Below are 21,554 nucleotides of genomic sequence, written 5' to 3'. Positions count from 1 at the left end.
GCGCTGCGCCCGCCTTCGGTGTTTGAGCCCCGGCTCGCCGGCTTAGCGCCTAATGATAGTCGTGCATCGCCCGCTTTAGCGCAGCAGCAACCTCTTGGGGCGATGCAACTGAATATCGGCGAAGGTGGTGCTAAGTTGCGCCGGGCGCAAAAGTTAGCGAACGCCATGCTGTAGCGCCCCAAACGTGGCTATCCTGAATTTCTAGGCCAAAGCCTTCAGGCTTGTTTTTTTAATGCTCTTAGATCTTTTAGAATTATTATTTACTGTGGCCATGTTTGATTTAAATCCTTGATTTCTCTGCCTGTCACTTTTGTTTTTCTCCTTCCTGTCTTTTGCTTTTATCCTTCTTTCCCTTTCTGGTTTCCCCGCTCAGGTTCCCAACCCCCCTGCCATTTTAGTTTAAACCCTCCCCCAGAGCACTAGCAAACACTCCCCCAAGGACATCGGTCCCGGCCCTACCCAGGTGCAAACCGTCCGGTTTGAACTGGTCCCACCTCCCCCAGAACCAGTTCCAATGTCCCAGGAATTTGAATCCCTCCCCCTTGCACCATTCCTCTAGCCACGTATTCATCTGAAATATCCTTCTATTTCTACTCTGACTAGCACGTGGCACTGGTAGCAATCCTGAGACTACTACCTTTGAGGTCCTGTTTTTTAATTTACCTCCCAACTCCCTATATTCAGCTTTTAGGACCTCATCCCATTTTTTACCTATATCGCTGGTACCTATATGCACCACGACAACTGGCTGTTCACCGTCCCCCTCCAGGATGCCCTGCAGCCGGTCCGAGACATCCTTGACCCTTGCACCAGGGAGGCAACGCACCATCCTGGAGTCTCGTTTGCGGCCGCAGAAACACCTATCTATTCCCCTTACAATAGAATCCCCTATTACTATAGCTCTCCCCCTCTTTTTCCTCCTGTCCTGTGCAGCAGAGCCACCCCTGGTGCCAGGAAGTTGGCTGCTGCTGCCTTCCTCTGATAAGCCATCCCCCCCATCAGTATCCAAAGCGGTATATCTGTTTGAGAGGGGGATGGCCACAGGGGACCCCTGCACTACCTGCCTGTGCCTAGTACTCTGCCTGTTGGTCACCCGTTCCCTTTCTGCCTGTGCCACCTTTATCTGCGGTGTGACCAACTGATTAAACGTGCTATTCACGACGTCCTCAGCATCGCGAATGGTCCAGTATGTATCCAATCGCTGCTCCAGCACCGCAATGCAGTCTGCCAGTAGCCGCAGCTGGACACACTTCCTGCACAAGTAGTTGTCAGGGACACAGGAAGTATCCCTGAGTTCCCACATAGCGCAGGAGGAGCATACCATGGCACCGGGCTGTCCTGCCATGACTTACCCTTTAATTAACTAAAATTAAATTAAATCAAATCAATCCCACCAATTACACTACAGATAAATGATATATTTTAGGACCCTGGTTTACCAACAGTCCCCGCTACACCACAGAGACCCCAGAAACTATAAACCACAGAGTTAGAGTTTAAAAAAGAAAGAAATACTCACCAACCAAACACTTACCTGCTTTCTGGTGACGTCACACTTCGATTACTTTTTACTTCTCTCCCTCTCTGAGATTGGAGAGTATGGAAGTGATGGGTAACTCCATTAGCGCATTTGTGGACCCGACCATCATGCAGTTTCTGATGGCCGATGTCTCAGCTTCCATTGCAGCACAAGCAGGAGCCACCCAATGTCTGGATGCTGCAGTGGAAGCTCAGGCTGATGTCATGCAGGCTCAGACTGCTGCCATCATGGCTGTGTTCACCAGTGGGGAAAGGGGCTTGCACAGCGTCACATCAGTCCAGCAATCTGTCCTCCAACAGATTACTAGGATTGCTGAGGCGCTGAACTGAAGGAGTGGCAGTGGCTCCGTGGAGGACGATCCCACTGTCCTCTCTCAGGATGACAGCATTCATCCTCCCACCACTGTCACTCCGCCAGTGCCCTTGCTGTTGCCTGTCAGCCAGCCAGCCCAGACTGCTGCCGCCCATGCGAGGTGGTGCAGTCCACAGCCAGGCTTTCTAAGCCCAGAGCTGCTCGAGGTCATCACCAAAGGCCATCTGCAGTCTCCCCCACTGAAATTCAGCAGCCTTCCACCAGCCATGCTGCAGCCACTGGAGTAGGAGCACTAAGACTGGCAAAGGCACATGGAAGACAGGCACTAATGGAATGCACAAGGGTGATTAGTTGACTTTGGTTTGGAATGTTTCTTTTATGGTAACTTTTATTTCAGCACTGTGGCTAAGAGGACTCTGTAATGGTCCGGAACAGAGGGTCGGTAAGGTGCGTGACTGTTGGACAATGGGGATTTGGGGTTGTATTCAGTGGAACCATCATCGAATGCAGCGATGACGGACAACCTGGCCGGAGGCAGGATGTGTTGGTTGCCTCCTCTCTAAAACCTGCTCCTCCTCTTCCTCCTCCCCCTCCTCCATCTGCAAGCAGCTTGTCCTCTTCTTTGCTGCCTCTGCTCCATCTCCCTGTCATGCTGCAGGCCAAGGGGAATGACAACTAGAGCCGCCATGACGAGGAGCAAGTGGTCTGACCAGAACCCTTGAAGTCAGAACCAAGACCTTCTCCACTTGCAGCACCACTCCCTGTTACCTCACCAACTTTAATCAGCTCTGCAAAACACCAAACACTTCTACAAACTTACACAGAGCCGGTAGAAATTAATCAGCAACTAACCTTACAGTAGTTGCTGATCTCTGGTATCGCTGGTTGGGGGGGGGGGGGGGGTCCTTGCTGCGGCTGCTGAATGCATGTTCAGCTGTGCGAGGTTAAGACACGGTATTAGCTCCAGTGTTGAGGATGAAAATGGCAGCGCTGGTGTCAAATCAACGTTGCACGCTGAGTGAGGTCACGATCTGCCTACTCTACATACTTCTGGCGCATGCTCCGAATGCCCGCCCTACCGCCCTCACCAAAAATGGCGTCCGGCCCGGCCCGCACCAGAAGTGTGTGTGCACGGCGAGGATGCCATTTTCGACACAAAATGGCACCCGTAGCACTGAAAAATTGGGCGATACGGAGCTAAATTTCTAGTCCATACATTTTACCAAAATTGTGAACTCATGCTGATCATCATTAAACAATATTCTTCTCGATTTCTTCCTTCTGTGTACTCGCTAAATGTTCGGTTCTCTTTTATTCTTTGCGTTTTTGTCCTGGACCAGTTATTTACCACTTTTCTTGTGTACTTCTACAATAGCATGGATATTAGGAACATGAGTAGACCATTAAGGGGAACTGATAGAGAGAAACTATTTCCGCTGGTTGGGGAATCTAAGACTAGGGGACATAGGCCTGGCTCTAGTTTTTAGACTTTCAGGAGTGAAGTTAAGAAACACTTCTACATGCAAAGGGTGGTAGAAGTTTGGAACTCTCTTCCACAAATGGCAGCCGATACTGGGTCAGTTGTTAACTTTACATCTGTGATTGATAGATTTCTGTTAACCAAAGGTATTAAGAGATATTGGGCAAAGGCAAGTGTTTGCAGTTAGGTCACAGATCGGCGGAACAGGCTCAAGGGCCTAAATGTCCTATTCATATACAAAGATGGCGGCCGTGATGGTCCGGTGCTGAGATCGCTCTCCCTGCTTCGGGCGGCCAGCTCTCGCCGCTCGCTCCCGCAACCGGAGCGAGGTGCTCGGTGAGTCGGGCAGAGGCAGCGCAGCGCGGTGAGCAGCAGCAGCAGCCAAGCCGACCCGCTGGAGCACATTGGCAAGCAGCTCCTCAGCGGGAAGGAATTCCGACTGGGAGGAGGGGAGCTGAGCATGGCGGCCAGAGGCCGACCCGCGAAGAGAGAGAAGTAGGCCCCGGGCCGTGGAGCGTGGAGCTGGCGACGGTGAAGAGGAGGCTGAATTGGAGCATTCACATCCCGACGATGTGTTCGGCGAGTTGGGCGGAGGAGCGCAGCGCAACGAGCAGCAGCAGCAGACTCACGACACGCTGCAGCACGTCGGCCGGCAGCTCCATTCCGGGTAACTCGCAGTCCGGATGGGAGGAGGGGAGCCGGGCATGGTGGCCAGAGCGGGAGAAGCAGGCCACCACACGTGGAGCCAGCAACAGTGAGGAGGAGGCCGCGGTGAAGAGGAGGACGGAGCGGCTGAGGGACATCGTGCTCCCACTGCCACGGGAAGCCATTGTATTGACTCTGAACGTGGCGCTGTATGTATAGCTGACGCGTCCCTACGGGGAACAAGCATTCCATTGTACTTGTTACATATGGCAAATAAATCTAATCTGAATCTGAATCTGATCTGAATCTATGTTCAGCCACTCGAGCCTGTTCTGCCATCAATTAGATCATGGCTAATCTATATCTTAACTCCATTTACCTGCCTTGGTTCCATATCCCTTAATACCCTTGCCTAATAAAATCTATCAATCTCAGTTTTGAAATTTTCAATTGACCTAGCTTCAACAGCTTTCTGGGGGAGAGAGTTCTAAATTTCCACCAATCATGGTGTGAAAAAATGCTTCCTGACATCACCCCTGAACGGTCCAGCTCTAATTTTAAGATTAGGCCCCTTTGTTCTGGACTCCCCCACCAGAGGGAATACTTTGGCCCTGATTTTCCTGGAGCAGTCAGGTGGGGTTTCAGGCGGGCAGGGGCTGAAAAATAGCAGAAATAGGGGGTCGCGACCCCCACCCGCCCAATTCCCCACCCTGCCCGACTTTCGCCCCGGTGTTTCAGCGCGACCCGAATCAGCCCCGCCCGCAGCTGGCGGGACTGGTCGGCGGGAGCCTGATGTGCAATAACTGGCATCTGTAATCCTATTTAAAGGGGCCCTTGCAATTTTCAGCCTTTCCCCACCTAAACCACGCCTGGTGGGAACACCGCTGATGAAACCTGGCGTGAGCAATGTCGGCTTGCTTGCTTTCAGCTGCAGGTCAATCAGGAATGAAGAGATTTAATCAGCCAGCATTTGTAGGCTGCAGGACCTTGTTGCTCCAGGCTTGGGCAACTTGCTGAAGGTTAAGGCACAGCTGTGGAAGGTTGGAGCCTCACATACTTCTCCAGTGTGAGCTCCTGGGAAGCCCCTCTCAGCACCCTAACTCAGCGCTTCCTCAACGGAGGCATCTGCCAGAAGCATGGGAGGCCTTTTTTTCCTTCCCTTCTTGGCATTAGAGGATCTCCAACAGCAGAGGAGGCTGCAGCAGATCCAGCAACAACAGCAGCACCAGCAACAGCAGCACCAGCAACAGCAGCAGGCTGCGGCTCAGCCACCTGAGGCAGCACAGGCCAGAAGGGGCCAGCGCATGGAAGGCCGTCGGCGCAGGAGATAACCCCCAAACAGGGTCTACAGACACAGGGTGAGCTACCTCAACATGACTGAGCAGCAGTGCCCAAGGCGGCTCCGACTTTCGCGAGAGGTAGTGACTGACATCTGCGCAATGCTACAGCAAGACCTGGAGCCCAGAGCACCAGGACGACACTCCTTACCAGTGGCCATCAAAGTCACCACCGCACTCAACTTTTATGCCTCAGGCTCCTTCCAGGGATCAGCAGCAGACATCAGTGGCATCTCCCAGGCGGTCGCACACACTTGCATCAAACAGGTCACCGATGGCCTCTTTGCCCTCACACACAATCACATCCATTTCACCCGGGGTCGCACAAGTGTGAGGGCGCGAGCGCGTGGATTAGCTCAGCTGGCAGACTTTCCAAGGGTGGCACCCCATCGCAATCCAGGAGTTTTTGTCAACCACAAGGGCTTCCACTCCCTTAACGTTCAGCTGGTGTGTGACCACAAGAAGATTTTGCATGTTTGTGCCAAGTACCCTGGCAGCTGCCATGACTCCCTCATACTGCACCAGTCTACTGAGCCTCCACTATTCAGTCCACCAAACGAACTTCAGGGATGGCTTCTTGGAGACAAGGGATATCCCCTGCGGTCTTGGCTTAAGACGCTGCTGAGGAGACCAGCCAACGAAGCTGAGGAGCATTACAACTCCAGCCACATATCCACCAGATGCATTATCAAGCAAGCCATCAAATTGCTAAAGATGCGCTTCAGATGCCTCGATAGATCAGGTGGAGCCCTACAGTACTCAGCAGCCAGGGTCTCCAAAATTGTTGTGGTATGCTGCGTGCTTCACAACATGGCACAGCGTCGTGGCTTGCCGATTCCGCAGGATCAAGAGGCTCCTCACAGAGCCGCCTCGGATGAGGATGATGCTGAGGAGGAGGAGGCCGGAAACGAGCATCCTGCAGAGGCCCGTCAACCAGCGGCACCAGTGCGCGAGAACATTGCTGGGCGGAATGCAAGGAGCGCACTCATCCTGGCAAGATTTGCGTAGCCTGGTACATCAAACACTGTAGCCTCGCTGCTTCTTAACTGACCATGGACAGTGGCCCATGCCTGTGCATTTCTACCTATTTGACCAGCTTGCTGACATCTGCAAGTGATCCTAAGGCCTCAATGTGATATCCCCATTCGCCAAATGACAGACACTACAACTGCAGCAGCTGCCACCAGATTTTTTATGTACAGGAAACTGATGGCATTAAAACTATATACAAGACTTTTCACCCAAGTGTCTACCATTGTGATTAGTGGTGCTTTATTTTTCTCTTACGCGTGCTCCTACGTAGTGGTACCCCAGTGGCTTCAGCAGATGTGGAGGCCCCTTGCTCACTTTCCTGCTACTCCTGTCTCGACACCTTTGGCGGGCATCCTCTGGGGTGGCGAGCCTGTGAGGGCTCGCCAGCAGTCTGCTGCTCCTGCGGCTGTGCAGGGGTTGAGACTCCTCTCTCACTTGGGTGTGGACTCCGGTGGGGCTCTGACCGAGGGCTCTGAAGTGGCATGGAAGTGTGAGCGCGTGGAGAGGAGCTCCCACTTCCTTGAGGTGTGCCAACAACCTCCCTCTCATGGGTCAGCTCCCCCTCAGTGCCTGCAAGTGGCTGGAGAGCACCTTGCTGCACATCAGGGGGGCCATGGGGACCCGTCTCTGCACTGGAAGTCCTGCTCAGAGGGACTTCCATGAAGGTCTGGTTTCGGTGCTCAATAGATGCCCATCGCTCCTCAAGAGATGTCATTCTATTCTGAGCACTCACCATGTTTTCGATACCCTGGCGACTAAGCTCCTCCATGGCCATAGCCCTCCTCTCCTCGGTGGTAGCCAGCCTTACCACGGAGGTAGCCATCCTTTCCGTGGTGATGCTTTCATGCGCCAATGACTCCAATAAGGCTGTGCTCATGCTCGCCATGGACTCCTCCATTCGCTCCACACTCACAGCGACCCTGGAGAAAAAACCTGCCAGAGACTCCTGCATCTGTGCATGGAGATCCATCACCTCCTCGCTTGCGGATGGACCCAGAGGCATAGGGTCGACATGCAGCTGAGCTGAGCTGGCAGAGGCCTGCGCCCTCCGACGAGGACTCGCCACTGCTGTCCCTGTCTCCACAATCTGCTGATGCTCACTTGTGAGCTGTGAAACATCAGGTGACAACGCTACTGTATGTCCCGAAGGCCCCCCCGCGGTGTGAGTGCCTGCGCTGGTGCTGGGTGCGCTTACTTCTGCTGACGCTGCGCCCGCAGAGGCTGGAGCTTCCTCTGAGGAGTCTGGCTGAAAAGCCTCTTCCTCCTTGGCAGTGGGGACGGGGGCTCCGGATGGTCCTGTGGGGGAGTAAAGGAAAGAGTTAAAGATCTGATGCCAAGGCTACTTGCACATGGGATTTGGCATATGCTCATAAGTCCAAATGATGTAGCTTCAGAATCATATCAGCGACTCATGCTATGTCAATGAGAGAGATGGGAAACTATTCTGTCACCAGCTTGCGGGCTTGCTCCTGTCTCTCCTGCCCCAGCTTCCGCAGCCACGTCAGCCCCAGCAATCTCCATCACTGCTTCCTCCCAGGGGGTCAGGTGGGCGATTGAGGGTGGTCCTCCTCCAGTCCTCGCTCGCTCTCTCCTATTGTGAGCTCTCTTTTCGTGCAATGAGGGAGACAAGTGGAGTTTGAGTGAGAGTGCAGGAGTGAGTGTAGAGATTGCATAGCATAGATACTTAGAAGGAGACAAAGATGGTGTGAGGCTGCAAGACCAAGGGCCCTCCCTGTGTGTTGTCAGTTGTGTTCCAAGCATCAGAGTGAGAGGCAGTGTGAGGGCTGCATGGTGGAATAGTTATGTGAATGTGAGCATAGAGAGAGAGGGAATGGGTAAGGGTGCATGGATGTGACTGTGAAGTGGGATGTGGAGGAAGAGATTGCTGAAGCTGAGTGCTGTTGGGGAAAGGCAATGGGGATCAGGTTGAGGGTGATGGAAACTTCATACTTACTTTTCCTGTACGGTGAAGGTCATGGAAGCGCTTCCTGCACTGTATCCAGGTCCGTCGGGTGAATCCCTGAGAGTTCACCTCTGCAGCCACCTCCATCCATGCAGCCCTGGTCTCTTTGGGAGGCCTCTTCCTCCCTGAGCTAGGGAAGAGGACCTCCCTGTGGGCCCTAACCCCATCCACCAATGTCTGGAGTGATGTCTCATCAAATTTGGCGGCAGCTCGGGCTCTGCCGCTGGCAGCAGCTGGTGCAGGCTCCTCTGCCATTCTGTACAACTGGTTGGGAAGCCTGCAGAGGTTGAAAAGCTTGCTGGAGACTTTAAAAGCACCACGAATGATGACATCATACTGTGGGGCTTTCTGACTGGAAATGGACACTTAGCAAGGGTGCCCACACGCTGGAAATTAATTGGCCAATTGAGGGAAAATTGCGTGCAGCTGGCTGACCCATTTAGATTCGGGTCGGAACCCGACAATTCCCCGCACCTTCGGGAAAATCAGGGCTTTTATCTCTACCTACCTTATCAAAACCTTTAATAATTTTAAACACCTCTATTAGTTCACCCCTTAATCTTCTATACTTCAGGAGATACAAGGCTAGTCTATGCAACCTATCCTCATAATTTAACCCTTTTAGTCTCAGTATCATTCTAGCATTATTTAAGAGAAACTGTTCTCTGCTTGTGCACCTGGAAAATGTTCAGGTAGAGTCAAAGGATGAGACTGTAGTTGGTAGATAATTACTGTCTTGTTATCTAGTTATAAAAATGTACTTTGATACCTAACTATTTTCAACATCTTACAAGTTCAACAGTCTTTCTATCAGTAACACTCTAATATAAAGACAAAGTCAATAGATAAGAGGGCATTCTTTATAAATACGAGTGTCAAATGATCTGTAATTAGATAAAACTGAGAAAAATATAAAATGCAGCAAGCACTTAAAAGTGTGCTTGGATGTGTGGGATATGACACAAGAAACTTCATTTTTGATAAGTACAAGTTGAGCAGAGATTTGCAAATTTAAGAGAAATTATATCCGTATATAAGTTGTGACAGTTGGGTTTTTTAAGTATGTATTTTCTTCAAGAACTAAAATTGTTTGGAAAATTATAAAGTACAATTAATTGCAGGAATTCCTCTGAAGTGCTTCGCCATCATTACTTTGCCAGAAGGGACTGGCTTGTTGAACTAATGACCTTATCCTGTTCCTAAAAATGACTATGTTCTTACATTGCAAACACGTCAGTGACTTATGTTTATTGGCCCAGAACTTCGGGTCCCCACGGGTGAGTACGCACGGGGTACTCAGCCGCAAGCCCAATGGAAGTGCCGGTTTCCTGCATGCACTGCGCATGCGCGGGAAACCGGCACTTCCGTTCCCCTGAAAGCAGGGGTTAAGAGGTCGAACGCGTGCGCAGGAGAGGCTGTGCGTGCACATCGAACTTACATTTTTTTTGCAGGTTTTCCCGGGAGGGTAAGTCTCCAGAAGTTACACATATAAAAAGCAGTCGCAAGGCCTGCTTTTTACAAGGTAAGTGGTGAATTAATTAAAATTAAAACATTTTTTCCACAGGTTTATTATTTTTAAATACTTTAAAGAAAGGCAAGTTTATTTTTAGCCCCGTTAGAAAATAAAATTATTTTTTTCAAAAAATTTAAATTATTGTTTAAAATAGTTATTTCATGTAATTTATAGTTTATTTAAAAAATGTGATTTTTAAAAGATGTATTTGAAGATTTAGTGATGTTTTGGGGCTCATAGTATTTATAAGTTTGACAGCCCTTCCTGTCAAACTTATGAATGAAGCATTCCCTGCTACCATTGGCTCTCCATGGCCCACGTGATCCCAGGGGACGCATCGAACTAACTGCGCCCCTGGGGTACGCAAGCACTGCGCGCCGGCAGTTGAAGCAGGCCCAGGATCGGAATCCCACGCAGGCCCACAGCTCAACGGCCGGCGCGCGCAAGGTAAGTGCAGGTCGGGGGCTTACACCCGCGGGAAGCCCCCGACCCAAATTTCTGGGCCATTATCTTTACTGGTGAAACATGATTTACTATTTTAAAATCTATAACAGTGGAATTACTACGAAAAAAATGTTTTTTATACAAATTTACTTTTAGTATTCCTTTACTTTCAGTGATGTTAGATTTAATCATTTCCCCTATGATAAAAGTTTTGCATTTTATTTTCTCAAAAGAATGAAGCAGAATGCAAGGTCGCTTGCTGAGTACTGGTTATGTTATACATTAAACAAACATGAGGCAGTTTTGTAACAAGTATCTTTACTGTTAAGTGAACTTTTAGAGGTAGATTTTTGTTGGGAAGTGCAATAAAGAGTGTACTAAATGCCTCCCTCTCCCCACATCGAAATGACAACCAGATGAGAATTCAAGGATTCGATAAGTTTTGGAATAGTCGTCCTAATGCACAGCTAAATGATGGTTACAAATCAGTGAGACTGCTGAGAGGTTTGGGCAATTTCACAGCTGTTAAGAACAAAATTACAGCAGTTCAGATAAACCATCTCAAACTCAAGATTCTTTGCTCTTTCAACTCTTTCCTCCCATCTAATGTTATATCAACATATAGAAACTTTAATGATGCAATTTTAAAATTGCTGGTGATGCACTCTTCAGAGCTGCTGTGAGAGAATGCAGAGTATCACAGAGTGATGTTGGTGAATGTAGATTAGCAGCATTTTTGATATGAACAAATATGCGCTCCCTAACCAGGCGACTCTAATGAGGATGTTACATGGGATTTTTTGTTGAGACACACAAGGGTATTTAAGGATTTCATATATACACTTTCACATTCTAGTGCATCGAGGAGCTGCTTTGAATTCCCAGGACCAAGTTTCTGAAACCTAAACTCTGAATTCAAGGAGTCAGTGTGGCGAAATGACTGGTGCAAATGTGATTTTCTAGCCTTAGAATTCTTCATAATTTAACAGAAAACAGCATTTTCTGAATATGCTAATGACATCTAGTGACAGAAGTCCAAAAGATGTGCGGGTTAGGTTGATTGGCTATGATAAATTGACCCTTAGTGTTAGGGGGATTAAATACGTGGGGTTGCGGGGATAGGGTGGGATATGTGTTGGTGTAGGGGTTACAGGGATCGGGTGGGATATGTGTCGGTGCAGGCTCGATGGGCCGAAATGGCCTCTATCTGCACTGTGGGGTTTAAAAAAAAAAAAAAAAAATATAAATTCTACACCAGCTATCATTTTACAGTGTGTTGAATACTACCCAATTTAGCCACCTTTAATCTTTTGCATAATGTCCAGTTGGAAGGTCAGCCATCAACTAGGCATTTGCTCCCCTGGCTAGACCTAATACTGCTACTGTGTAACTTCTATTCAACTAACCATCTCTTTCTCAAAGTCCCCTTCCTTCAGATTCTCTCCTTGTTGTATTTCTGCTTCAAGTGCATCCAGCATTTGCTGGATATTTGTATCAAACTGCTCCAACTCCTTTGGAGATACCTGGAGGATAAGAAAATACAATTATTAATTTTTATCTGTAAGCACATCTGCCTCCAGTCTGTTTCACAGTACAAACTGCAGGTGACCTACACAGACTCTACTTAAAACATGTAGAACATTTCAAACCATACATTCCTTAAACACACAGGTTTTATGTCTGTATATGATTACTGGCATAACTGAACACAGTGATTTCAGTTCAGGATCTGAAGCAGTCACTTCAAAATTCTCTATTCCAATGTAGTTACAGATCATTACCATTACAGGGTCTCCCACTTAGACTAGCAGTGGGTGCTCACAACTTCCGAGAGAAACATGCCTCTTTCCTCCCCCTCCAACAAAAATAAAAGTATAAATGATTCCATCAATCATGCAAGGTTGCAAAAAGGGTAACCAAAGCCGAGAACAAAGCCAGGCAGATGCTATTATTTGGCTTCAAAGAACACCTTTAAGACTTGGAACAGACATTGAATATGTTAATGGAAAAAGGTAAGATTACCCATCTGATAGAAGAATGAAGAAAGGCCTAACAATATGGACCTACACAAACTGTAAGAGTATCTTACAGTGTAATATGTTCTGGGGAATTCACATGCAGAGCACACACATGAAAATGTCATTATTGATAGATGGTGCCTGACATTCACATACTGGTGCAAGTCAGTTCCAAATGCAAAACTCACCAGAATAGTAACATGTTAACAACAACTTGTATTTATATAGCACCTTTAACATAGTAATATGTTCCAAGGCACTTCACAGGAGTATTAAGAGAGAAAAAATTTGACATCAAGCCACATAAGGAGAAATTAGGGCAGGCTTGATCAAAGAGGTAGGTTTTCAGGAGCGTCTTAAAGGAGGAAAGAGAGGCAGAGAGGTTTAAGGAGGGAATTCCAGAGCTTAGGGCGTAGGCAACAGAAGGCATGGCCACCAATGGTTGAGCGATTATAGTCAGGGATACTCAAGGAATTAGAGGAGTGCAGATATCTTGGGGGGTGGGGGGTGGTTGTGGGGCTGGAGATTAGAGAGATAGGGAGGGGCAAGGCCATGGAGGGATTTGAAAACAAGGATGAGAATTTTGAAATCGAGGCGTTGCTTAACCGGGAGCCAATAGAGGTCAGCGAGTACAGGGGTGATGGGTGAAGGGGACTTGGTGCGAGTTAGGACATGGACAGCCGAGTTTTGGATCACCTCAAGTTTATTCGCAATAAATGGAGGAGAATTTCGGATTTGTGGGATATTGACCTCCACGGCGCACCACCAATTAAGGAAACTCAATGTGCAGACAAGTGCTTCAGATAAGTGATGGAGGAACCTAGTATCTGATCAACCCATTTGATGACAGCTGAAATGGAGGTGATGCTGTGAGGATGGCCCTATTTGCCACTGCACATTCCTCAAAAGTTCACTTTTTAACATGCCTGGAAGGAGGTGGAGCCAGGCTTGAGGTCACAGTGACTGCACCTGTGTTGGATCTATGGTGCAGCAGATAACACAGCTCTGCATCTGGCTCTCTGCTGAACCAGACCCATGAAGTCAGCTCACTGCAGTCATTGGGAGATAGGTGCGACAAATCCTGCAAATATGATTGGTGTCACCTTGGCAGGTGTGACCAATCACATTTTGCTGGCTGATAATCATTTATGCATGAATCCTTTTATGACATCCCATGATTAGTGTTTCTGATGACCTTCACACATGTGTCATTTGACTTGATGTCACAACCATTCTTGAGAGTTGAAGCCTCTGGACATAGTAATTGTTTGTTAAGGCAGTGTATATACACCTCTATCTGTAGATATGGGTGTGAGTGGTACTGATGGGTGGGCACAGAAAACCTCTGGCGCAGCATGACCTTCATCTGCTAGTCATCCTCATCCGAAGAGCTCACATATCTGGGCATTTCCATGAGAAACCCATTGGTGACACAAAGGGAAGCTATGGGGGTGGAGGGAAAGTGACCTAAAGAGCACAGTTTTTCTTTCCTTTGTATCCTTGTTTTGAAAAGGATCACCTAGTAGGATAGTTTCTGGATGTTTGATACCTAGTGACCACCATTGTCGACACCTTAGACTCCTTAGAAATCTGAAAAAAGGACATGAAAACCCAGAATAAATAAGAGAATGTGATACTCTGTGTAATTTAACCAACTCCATAGAGGGCACAAAACCAGCTGCATTCTTTATCGATGAAAGATCCTATACAACGAGCCAGGCAGAATGGCTCCAGCCCTGGGGTTTTACCTGATAGGAGACTGCACGCAGCATCACCCATCTGCAACCTCACGATAGTATTTTCATGTGTGTGCTCAGTGCGTGGTTTTTTCCAGAACCTTCCAGGAATATTACATTTAATAAAATAGTTTTGACATAGTACCTTTTAAGGTCAGCAATAAGAAAACTGACAGTGTAAACTAAAACACTATCACAAACCCTGCTGGCAATGTAATGACACATATTAGTAGTAATTGACAGCAAGTTAAATTCAGACAGCCAACCAGATACCATTGGTTAATAAATTGGCCAAGTTTGAATGGAAAAAGAGAGAGAGAGTGAGAGAATGAGAGACAGGGGCATATCATGAACCCACAACAAAACCAAGTATAGACTGAGGTTAGATTCTGTGCACACAGCATCTCATCAGGGATAGCACTAAGTAAATGAATGAGAACTGCAGGCCAGCTTTGAGACAGACTTTTCATCTATGCTCTTTGGTAGAAGTTGCATTGCCATAAAAATAAGATAAAGCTTGAATTAGTGATTTTTTTTGTCAGTATTTTGATCTGTCTTTCTAATCACAGCAAATTCTTTCATTACATGAACAAACATAAAGTCAATATAATCATCAACACGTATACAATAAAGAACTGTGGGAACTGAAGATTGAACAATGAAACCATCTGAAATGAGTTTATCCAAACTTCTTCTGTAAGATGATAGTGTCGTACACTGGGAAGCCAACTAAATCCTAGTCATGGATACATTTGGAAACATCGAGAGTTACCACTTTGAAGCATTTTGCAACAACAGTAGTAAAATTAGCAAATGTGTAGATCACTAATCTTTAATTAAGTCACAGATTTGTTGCGGCTTTTTTTTCAAATTAACTTTTTGGCAACATTGCTCCTCTTTGGCCCTGTAATTCCTTTCAAATCTGTGGAAATTTCTATGGGAAAAGTTCAACCCTAGATGAATCAGAAAAGGAAAATTTTGGCTTAGAGATTGAGGATTCCAATAATCACAAAGCAATGTCTTATTACATTTTGCGGCTGAGTGCAGAAATGCATTACCGTGGTTCAGATGTAAAACTTTTAGTCCTGGCTGACCACATTTACTACAGTAATCCACCAGCTGAGAAGAGACAGTATTTCCCTCAGGTGGCAAACACAAACTGTATTTCAAACTTTAAAGATTCATAAAAAATACATGTATCTCATATCTATGACACATTGCTGTTTTCTTCCCAAAGTGCCACACTGCTCTCAAATAAATCACTGTAGTGTGAACACTGTAATAGCCGGTTGATACTTCTATCCAAGTGGGATCATTGCAGTTATGGGAGGGGGAAGAGCTCAGATGAGCCACAGGTCATTTTCAATATGATACCTTGAAGGAAAAGAAACGACATGACAGCACAATATTGTTTTCCAACTCAAATGAAAAATAGTGGGATAAAATCTGACAAATAACTTTACTGTGTGATGATGAATCTTTCAAATGGCTTCAGAAAAGCTTTATTCCCCATTTTTAAGCCTAAGTAAACCAATAAAGGGAGCGGTTGTCTCTCACTGATTAATGCCACCTTCAGCAATGGGACTATGAAAACTGACCCTGAATGGTTTTCCGAATAACCAAGACTTTTACAATCGCTCATAGTTATTATTGATTCCTGAGCAAAGCTTTCTCAAAATAGCAGGCCGGAAATTAGCTGCCTGAACAGTGTAGAATGGTAACCAAATGAACAGCGTCTTCTTTACCATTTGCAATATGACATATTTTCAAAAGCTTAGGTCTATCCCTGTGAAAGAGCATGTCAAATTTGTAACCTGGTGACTTCTTGCCTGAGGTGGGCCAGGAAAAGGAGAGGGATGCAGAGAGAAACCAAAGGTTGAAGTTGAACGAATAGTTGATAAACTAGTCAGTCGGTAGGTTTCCATCAATTCCTGAGTCGATGTTTGTTGACTTTCCAAAAGCTTAAGCTTCACCAAAAGAAGCAAGCAAGACAGTGAGGAGAGTAAGAGATGGGAGTCTACTACTTAGATAAATCACGTAGAAACTGTTAAGCATATACAAAGACACAAAGGTAAAGATATCCAGAGCAAATGGCATAAACTACTGTAAAAAATGAAAGGAGTCTGGTGTTTTAAAATCTTCTTTGTATTTAAATAAACAGTGAAAACTATCAGTTTGCGGTTCAAGATCATGTCTGCAACAAATGCAAGGCCTGACTGAGAAAGTCCATCAATAGGCCCAAGTACTCATTAGGATTCTTAAGGGAAAATTTCCTCCATTCCGTATCTGTCGTAAAATCATAAATATGAGTACAAAGGGCATATTAACAATTATGCTTTAAAAAATAGCTAATCTTTTTCATCAGTTTCTCTGTTGTAAATTGAAAAAAGCTCATCCAGGCGATTTACATGACATTGCTAGATTATGACATGCTAGTTTAATGGGAATATGTTATCATTTTTCCTTTTAAAATACATTAATATTGCTACTCTAATACATAAACATTATTAATGGTGTTACATAGTATTTACAGCACAGAAACTGGGCATTCGGCCCAACAGGTCCATGCATGTGTTTATGCTCCACACGAGCCTCCTCCCACCCTCCTTCATCTAACCCCATCAACATATCCTTCTATTCCTTTCTCCTGCGTGTGTTTATCTAGCTTTCCTTGAAATGCATTAATGCTAGATAAATGCGTGAGGAAACACCTTCTCTACGTCTACCCTTTCATAATCTTAAAGATCTCTATCAGGTCACCCCTCACCAATGTTCCCCCTAATTTTTCTTTGGGTGCGCGGCCACTTCACAGCACGAAACTTAACATTGAAAAAGCCAGTTCCGGGCTGTGCGGCCACACAGCTTAGAGGGAACAGTGCCCCTCACTCTTTTTTCTAGAGGAAAGAGCCCCAGCCTGTTCAATCTTTGCTGATAGGGATAAACTCTCAGTTCTAGTCAATCTTTTTTGCACCTTCTCTAGCGCCTCTGTATTCTTTTTATAATATGGAGACCAGAACTGTTCACATTACTCCAAGTGTGGTCTAACCAAGGTTCGATACAAGTTTAACATAACTTCTCTGCTTTTCAATTCTATCCCTCTAGAAATGAAACCCCAGGCTTTGTTTGCTTTTTTATGGCCTTATTAACTTATGTTGCTATTTTTAGAGATTTGTGTATCTGTAGCCCCTAGATTCCACTGATCCTCTACCCATTTAGACACTTATTTTCCAAGTAGTACTTGGCCTCTTTATTCATCCTACCAAAATGTACCACCACCTCACATTGAAGTTCATTTGGCAATTACTCGCCCATTCTGCAAGTTTATTAATGCCTTGCTGTATTTTGTTGTGGTCCTCCTCTGTATTAACTATAACCCCCCAATTTGGTGTCATCCGCAAATTTTTAAATGGTACTTCTGATTCCCGAGTCCAAAACGTTTATGTAAATGGTGAACAACAGTGGTTCCAGCACTGATCCTTGTGGAACACCACTTCCCACCTTTTGCCAGTCTGAATAACTACCTTTAACCCCTACTCTCTGTTTTGTAGCCACTTTGTTATCCACATTCTCGGATTCTTCACATTGTTTTGCCATAGTATTGTTAAATTCTGTAAAGTATAATGCAAATCACGGAAAGCTGACACTGGTATGTATATCACAATATCTCTATTTAATCTAAGCTAAGATCTGGACAATGTGGTGAGTACACAACCACATGTCTCAGTCAAGATTGGTATTCAAGGAGTGTGATGCTCTACTCTGAAACTACCAGACTGCATCAGGGGGAAGAAAGTTCAAATAAATCTAAGGAGGGGGTCTCACCATCAGGTCGGTTTTAAAAATTAAACTTTTTCAAATAAACTTGAAACCACTTTGTCCTCACTAACCCGATAATTCAAGAATCACTTTTCTTTGCTCAACTCAATTTTTTTTGCCCAACTTCAAAACAGGACTCCTGTGAGGGCAAAGAATCCCAATCACAGTTGTACTTTGTTTATCTGTGTATCACCTGGAGAGCTGAGATCAGAATGTTAAACAGATGTGTCAGAGACACAGTGCAGCTCACACCTATCCAACAACATAACAGATACTCTTCGAACTTTCATAGCTAAGTGCTAATGACATCCATCAATCCGAATTCTGTTGTTTTGTAGATCCAGTGAGCAGCACTGTGTCATCACTGGACCAGCCTGCCATTGCTTCCACTCAGCAGATGTTCTACTTTGCTTTAACCAACCACTGTACTAGCTGCTAACCCATCATACCTGCTGCTGTACCTTTTGCTGCACAGCGAGAAAACTCTTCTGGTTTTTCAGTTCATCAGGCTCCATCCCGACTGTTACCGGGGAAACAGATATATGCTCTAGCACTGGTTGCTGAAAGGCAAGCATGTGAGGAAAAGGTAGTACAACTAAGAATCGATGTAGCAAGAATCAGGAAACCACATATAGAGGGCACAATTAATTCATTCTTTTACACTTCATCAACCCTCATTCTTCAGCACACTCCACTTTTATCACACAAAAAATCACTCGTTCCTGGATTCCCATAATTATACTTCAGCAAATAAAAAAACCACACTTAAACAAAATATATTTTAAAACAGAAAATGCTGGAGATACTCAGCAGGTCAGGCAGCATCTGTGAAGAGAGAAACAGAGTTAGCGTTTCAGGTCGACGACCTTTCATCAGAACTGGAAAAAAGCAGGAAATGGAACAGATTTTTAAGCAAGTGTAGGGGCTGGGAAAGGGGGGAGGGGATGAAAGAACAAAAGGGAAGGTCTGTGATAGGATAGAAGGCAGGAGAGGTTAAGAGACATTAAGAGACATTAAGAGATATTCAAGGCAAAAGGAGATGGTAATGGGACAGGTTAAGAAACAAAAGATGGCTCTCATAGAGTCATAGAGTTATACAGCACAGAAAGAGGCCCTTCGGCCCATTGTGTCTGCGCCGTCCATCAATCCCTGTCCAGTCTAATCCCATTTTCCAGCATTTGGTCCATAGCCTTGTATGCAATGGCATTTCAAGTGCTCATCCAAATGCTTCTTGAATGTTGTGAGGGTTCCTGCCTCTACCACCCTTTCAGGCAGTGAGTTCCAGATTCCAACCACCCTCTGGGTGAAAAAGTTCCTCCTCAAATCCCCTCTAAATCTCCTGCCCCTTACCCTGAATCTATGCCCCCTTGTTATTGACCCCCCTACTAAGGGGAAAAGTTCCTCTTTATCTACCCTATCTATGCCCCTCATCATTTTGTACACCTCAATCAGGTCCCCCCTCAGCCTTCTTTGCTCCAAGGAAAACAACCCCAGCCTGTTTAGTCTTTCTTCATAGCTGAGGCGCTCCATCCCAGGTAACATCCTGGTGAATCTTCTCTGCACCCTCTCCAAAGCAATCACATCCTTCCTATAGTGAGGTGACCAGAACTGCACACAGTACTCCAGCTGTGGCCTCACCAGCGTTTTGTACAGCTCCATCATAACCTCCCTGCTCTTATATTCTATGCCTCGGCTAATGAAGGCAAGTATCCCATATGCCTTTTTAACCACCTTATCTACCTGTTCCGCTGCCTTCAGGGATCTATGTACATGTACACCAAGGTCCCTCTGACCCTCTGTACTTCCTAGGGTCCTACCACTCATTGTGTATTCCCTTGCCTTATTTGTCCGTCCAAAATGCATCACCTCGCACTTTTCAGGGTTAAATTCCATTTGCCACTTTTCCGCCCATCTGACCAACCCGTTTATATCGTCCTGTAGCCTGAGGCTTTCCTCCTCGCAATTTACCACCCCACCAATTTTCATGTCATCCGCGAACTTACTGATCATACCTTTTACATTCTCATCCAAATCATTTATGTAGATCACAAACAGCAAGGCTCTAGATGAAGTGTAAATTGCGCTGGCAGAATGAAAGACAGCTGCCATATATTTTTTATCCATACCTTTTGTTTGTGTCTTTTCTTCTCTCCCACATGGCAGCTGTCTTTCATTCTGCCAGCGCAATTTACACTTCATCTAGAGCCATCCTTTGTTTCTTAACCTGTCCCATTACCATCTCCTATTGCCTTGAATATCTCTTAATGTCTCTTAACCTCTCCTGCCTTCTATCCTATCACAGGCCTTCCCTTTTGTTCTTCCATCCCCTCCCCCCTTTCCGAGCCCCTACACTTGCTTAAAAATCTGTTCCATTTCCTGCTTTTTTCCAGTTCTGACGAAAGGTCATCGACCTGAAACGTTAACTCTGTTTCTCGCTTCACAGATGTTGCCTGACCTGCTGAGTATCTCCAGCATTTTCTGTTTTTATTTCAGATTTCCAGCATCTGCAGTATTTTCTTTTTGTATTTTAAAACACAGTGGCATTTATGAGAAAATAAATGCAGTCAGTTGTGGCGTTGGATATTGGGCCGTAATTTGTGGCCCTCTACAGGAGTGTACGAGGTGTGTACATGCCCGTAAGGGCTGCGCATGCGCTAAAACCCGGAACTTGCAATCCGTCAAGAATTCTCTTGACAGATCATCCACATCCCCGGGAAAAGGGCATCCGTGGGCGGAGAGTTGGGCTATTTGCCCAACTTTTGCCCAGCGAATGCCCATGAAATTCTTACGCCGGGTAAAAGTGGGCATAAGGCTTGCTTTTACCAGCGTTAACAGTTTTAAAAAACAGAAAAATAAAACATGTTATCAATAATTTATACATTTAAAAACTTGTTAAAGAAGTTACGTTTATTTTAGCCCCTTTAAAACATGTAAATTTAGCTTCCAAAAAATTACATTTTTGTTTTAAATATTTAATTAAATGCCATTTTAATTAATTTTAAATTTGTGATTTAAATTTTTTTTTATTTGATGTCTAGGTGTATTTTTTGGGGTATTCCCATTATACTTATGGGGTTTCCGTACACACACAACCCTGATAAGAATGAATGGAGATCCCCTTCTGTCATTCATTGGTCCGGCCCATGTGATCCCAGGCTCGCGAACTGCCTGCGCCCCTGGGATACGTGGGCCTCTGCCCGCTGGTATCCGGAGAGCCCTGGGACCGTGAGTCTCCGTACCTCCCAGACCACCAGGAAAGCATGGATTTTATTTGCGGATCGGAGGCATTTCCCCGCGGGAAGCCTCCGACCGCAAAATTAGGGCCAATGTTTCCAAATTCAACCTACATGATTTAAGACTAACTTGTGTTTTATTTATATATTTATAATGAATTTTAAAACATTTTTCTTTTGATTCAGTCAGGCTTCAGTTGGAAAAGGCCTTACAAATAACAGTGGAAATGGAGATATGAGTTACAGCAATACAAATTAGTTAAAGTACGAGTTAAAATGGCTTCATAAGTAGAATACAAAGATCGTCATAAGACTCCTACTGCAGCACAAAGCATGTTCACAGACCTTTGCCAATATTACTCTGCGACCAATGACTGGGAAATGCTTGACAGAAATCTGGTAGGGACTATGTCTGATTTTCCCTCCCTCCCAAGGAATGTCTGGTTGCCCCATTAGTTACATAGAATTACACTGGGGTGGAGATT

The 21,554-nt window shown here is 45.8% G+C and overlaps 1 protein-coding gene across 8 annotated transcripts in view; it reads right to left on the bottom strand.

Annotated features, from left to right (window-relative positions):
* Positions 1–21,554, bottom strand: part of dmd (dystrophin) — a 2,562,635-nt gene that overhangs the window by 1,280,876 nt on the left and 1,260,205 nt on the right. For 5 of the 8 annotated variants that reach the window (XM_086007360.1, XM_086007362.1, XM_086007361.1 and 2 more), the window contains 3 exons: positions 18,286–18,396; positions 15,850–15,987; positions 11,673–11,789 (listed from right to left, as the gene is read on the bottom strand). In XM_086007360.1, the coding sequence (XP_085863486.1) occupies positions 11,673–11,789; positions 15,850–15,987; positions 18,286–18,396 (366 nt within the window). The remainder of the gene's footprint in view (positions 1–11,672; positions 11,790–15,849; positions 15,988–18,285; positions 18,397–21,554) is intronic. The other 3 variants (XM_086007365.1, XM_086007366.1, XM_086007368.1) reach the window with 2 other exon arrangements.

The sequence above is a fragment of the Somniosus microcephalus genome, chromosome 14, assembly GCF_052327205.1.
Source record: "Somniosus microcephalus isolate GS21.2 chromosome 14, FLI_Smic_1.0, whole genome shotgun sequence".
In the NCBI taxonomy this organism is placed as follows: domain Eukaryota; kingdom Metazoa; phylum Chordata; class Chondrichthyes; order Squaliformes; family Somniosidae; genus Somniosus; species Somniosus microcephalus.
The sequence above is the reverse complement of the archived record's forward strand: the minus strand, read 5'-3'. Positions and strand labels throughout refer to the sequence as shown.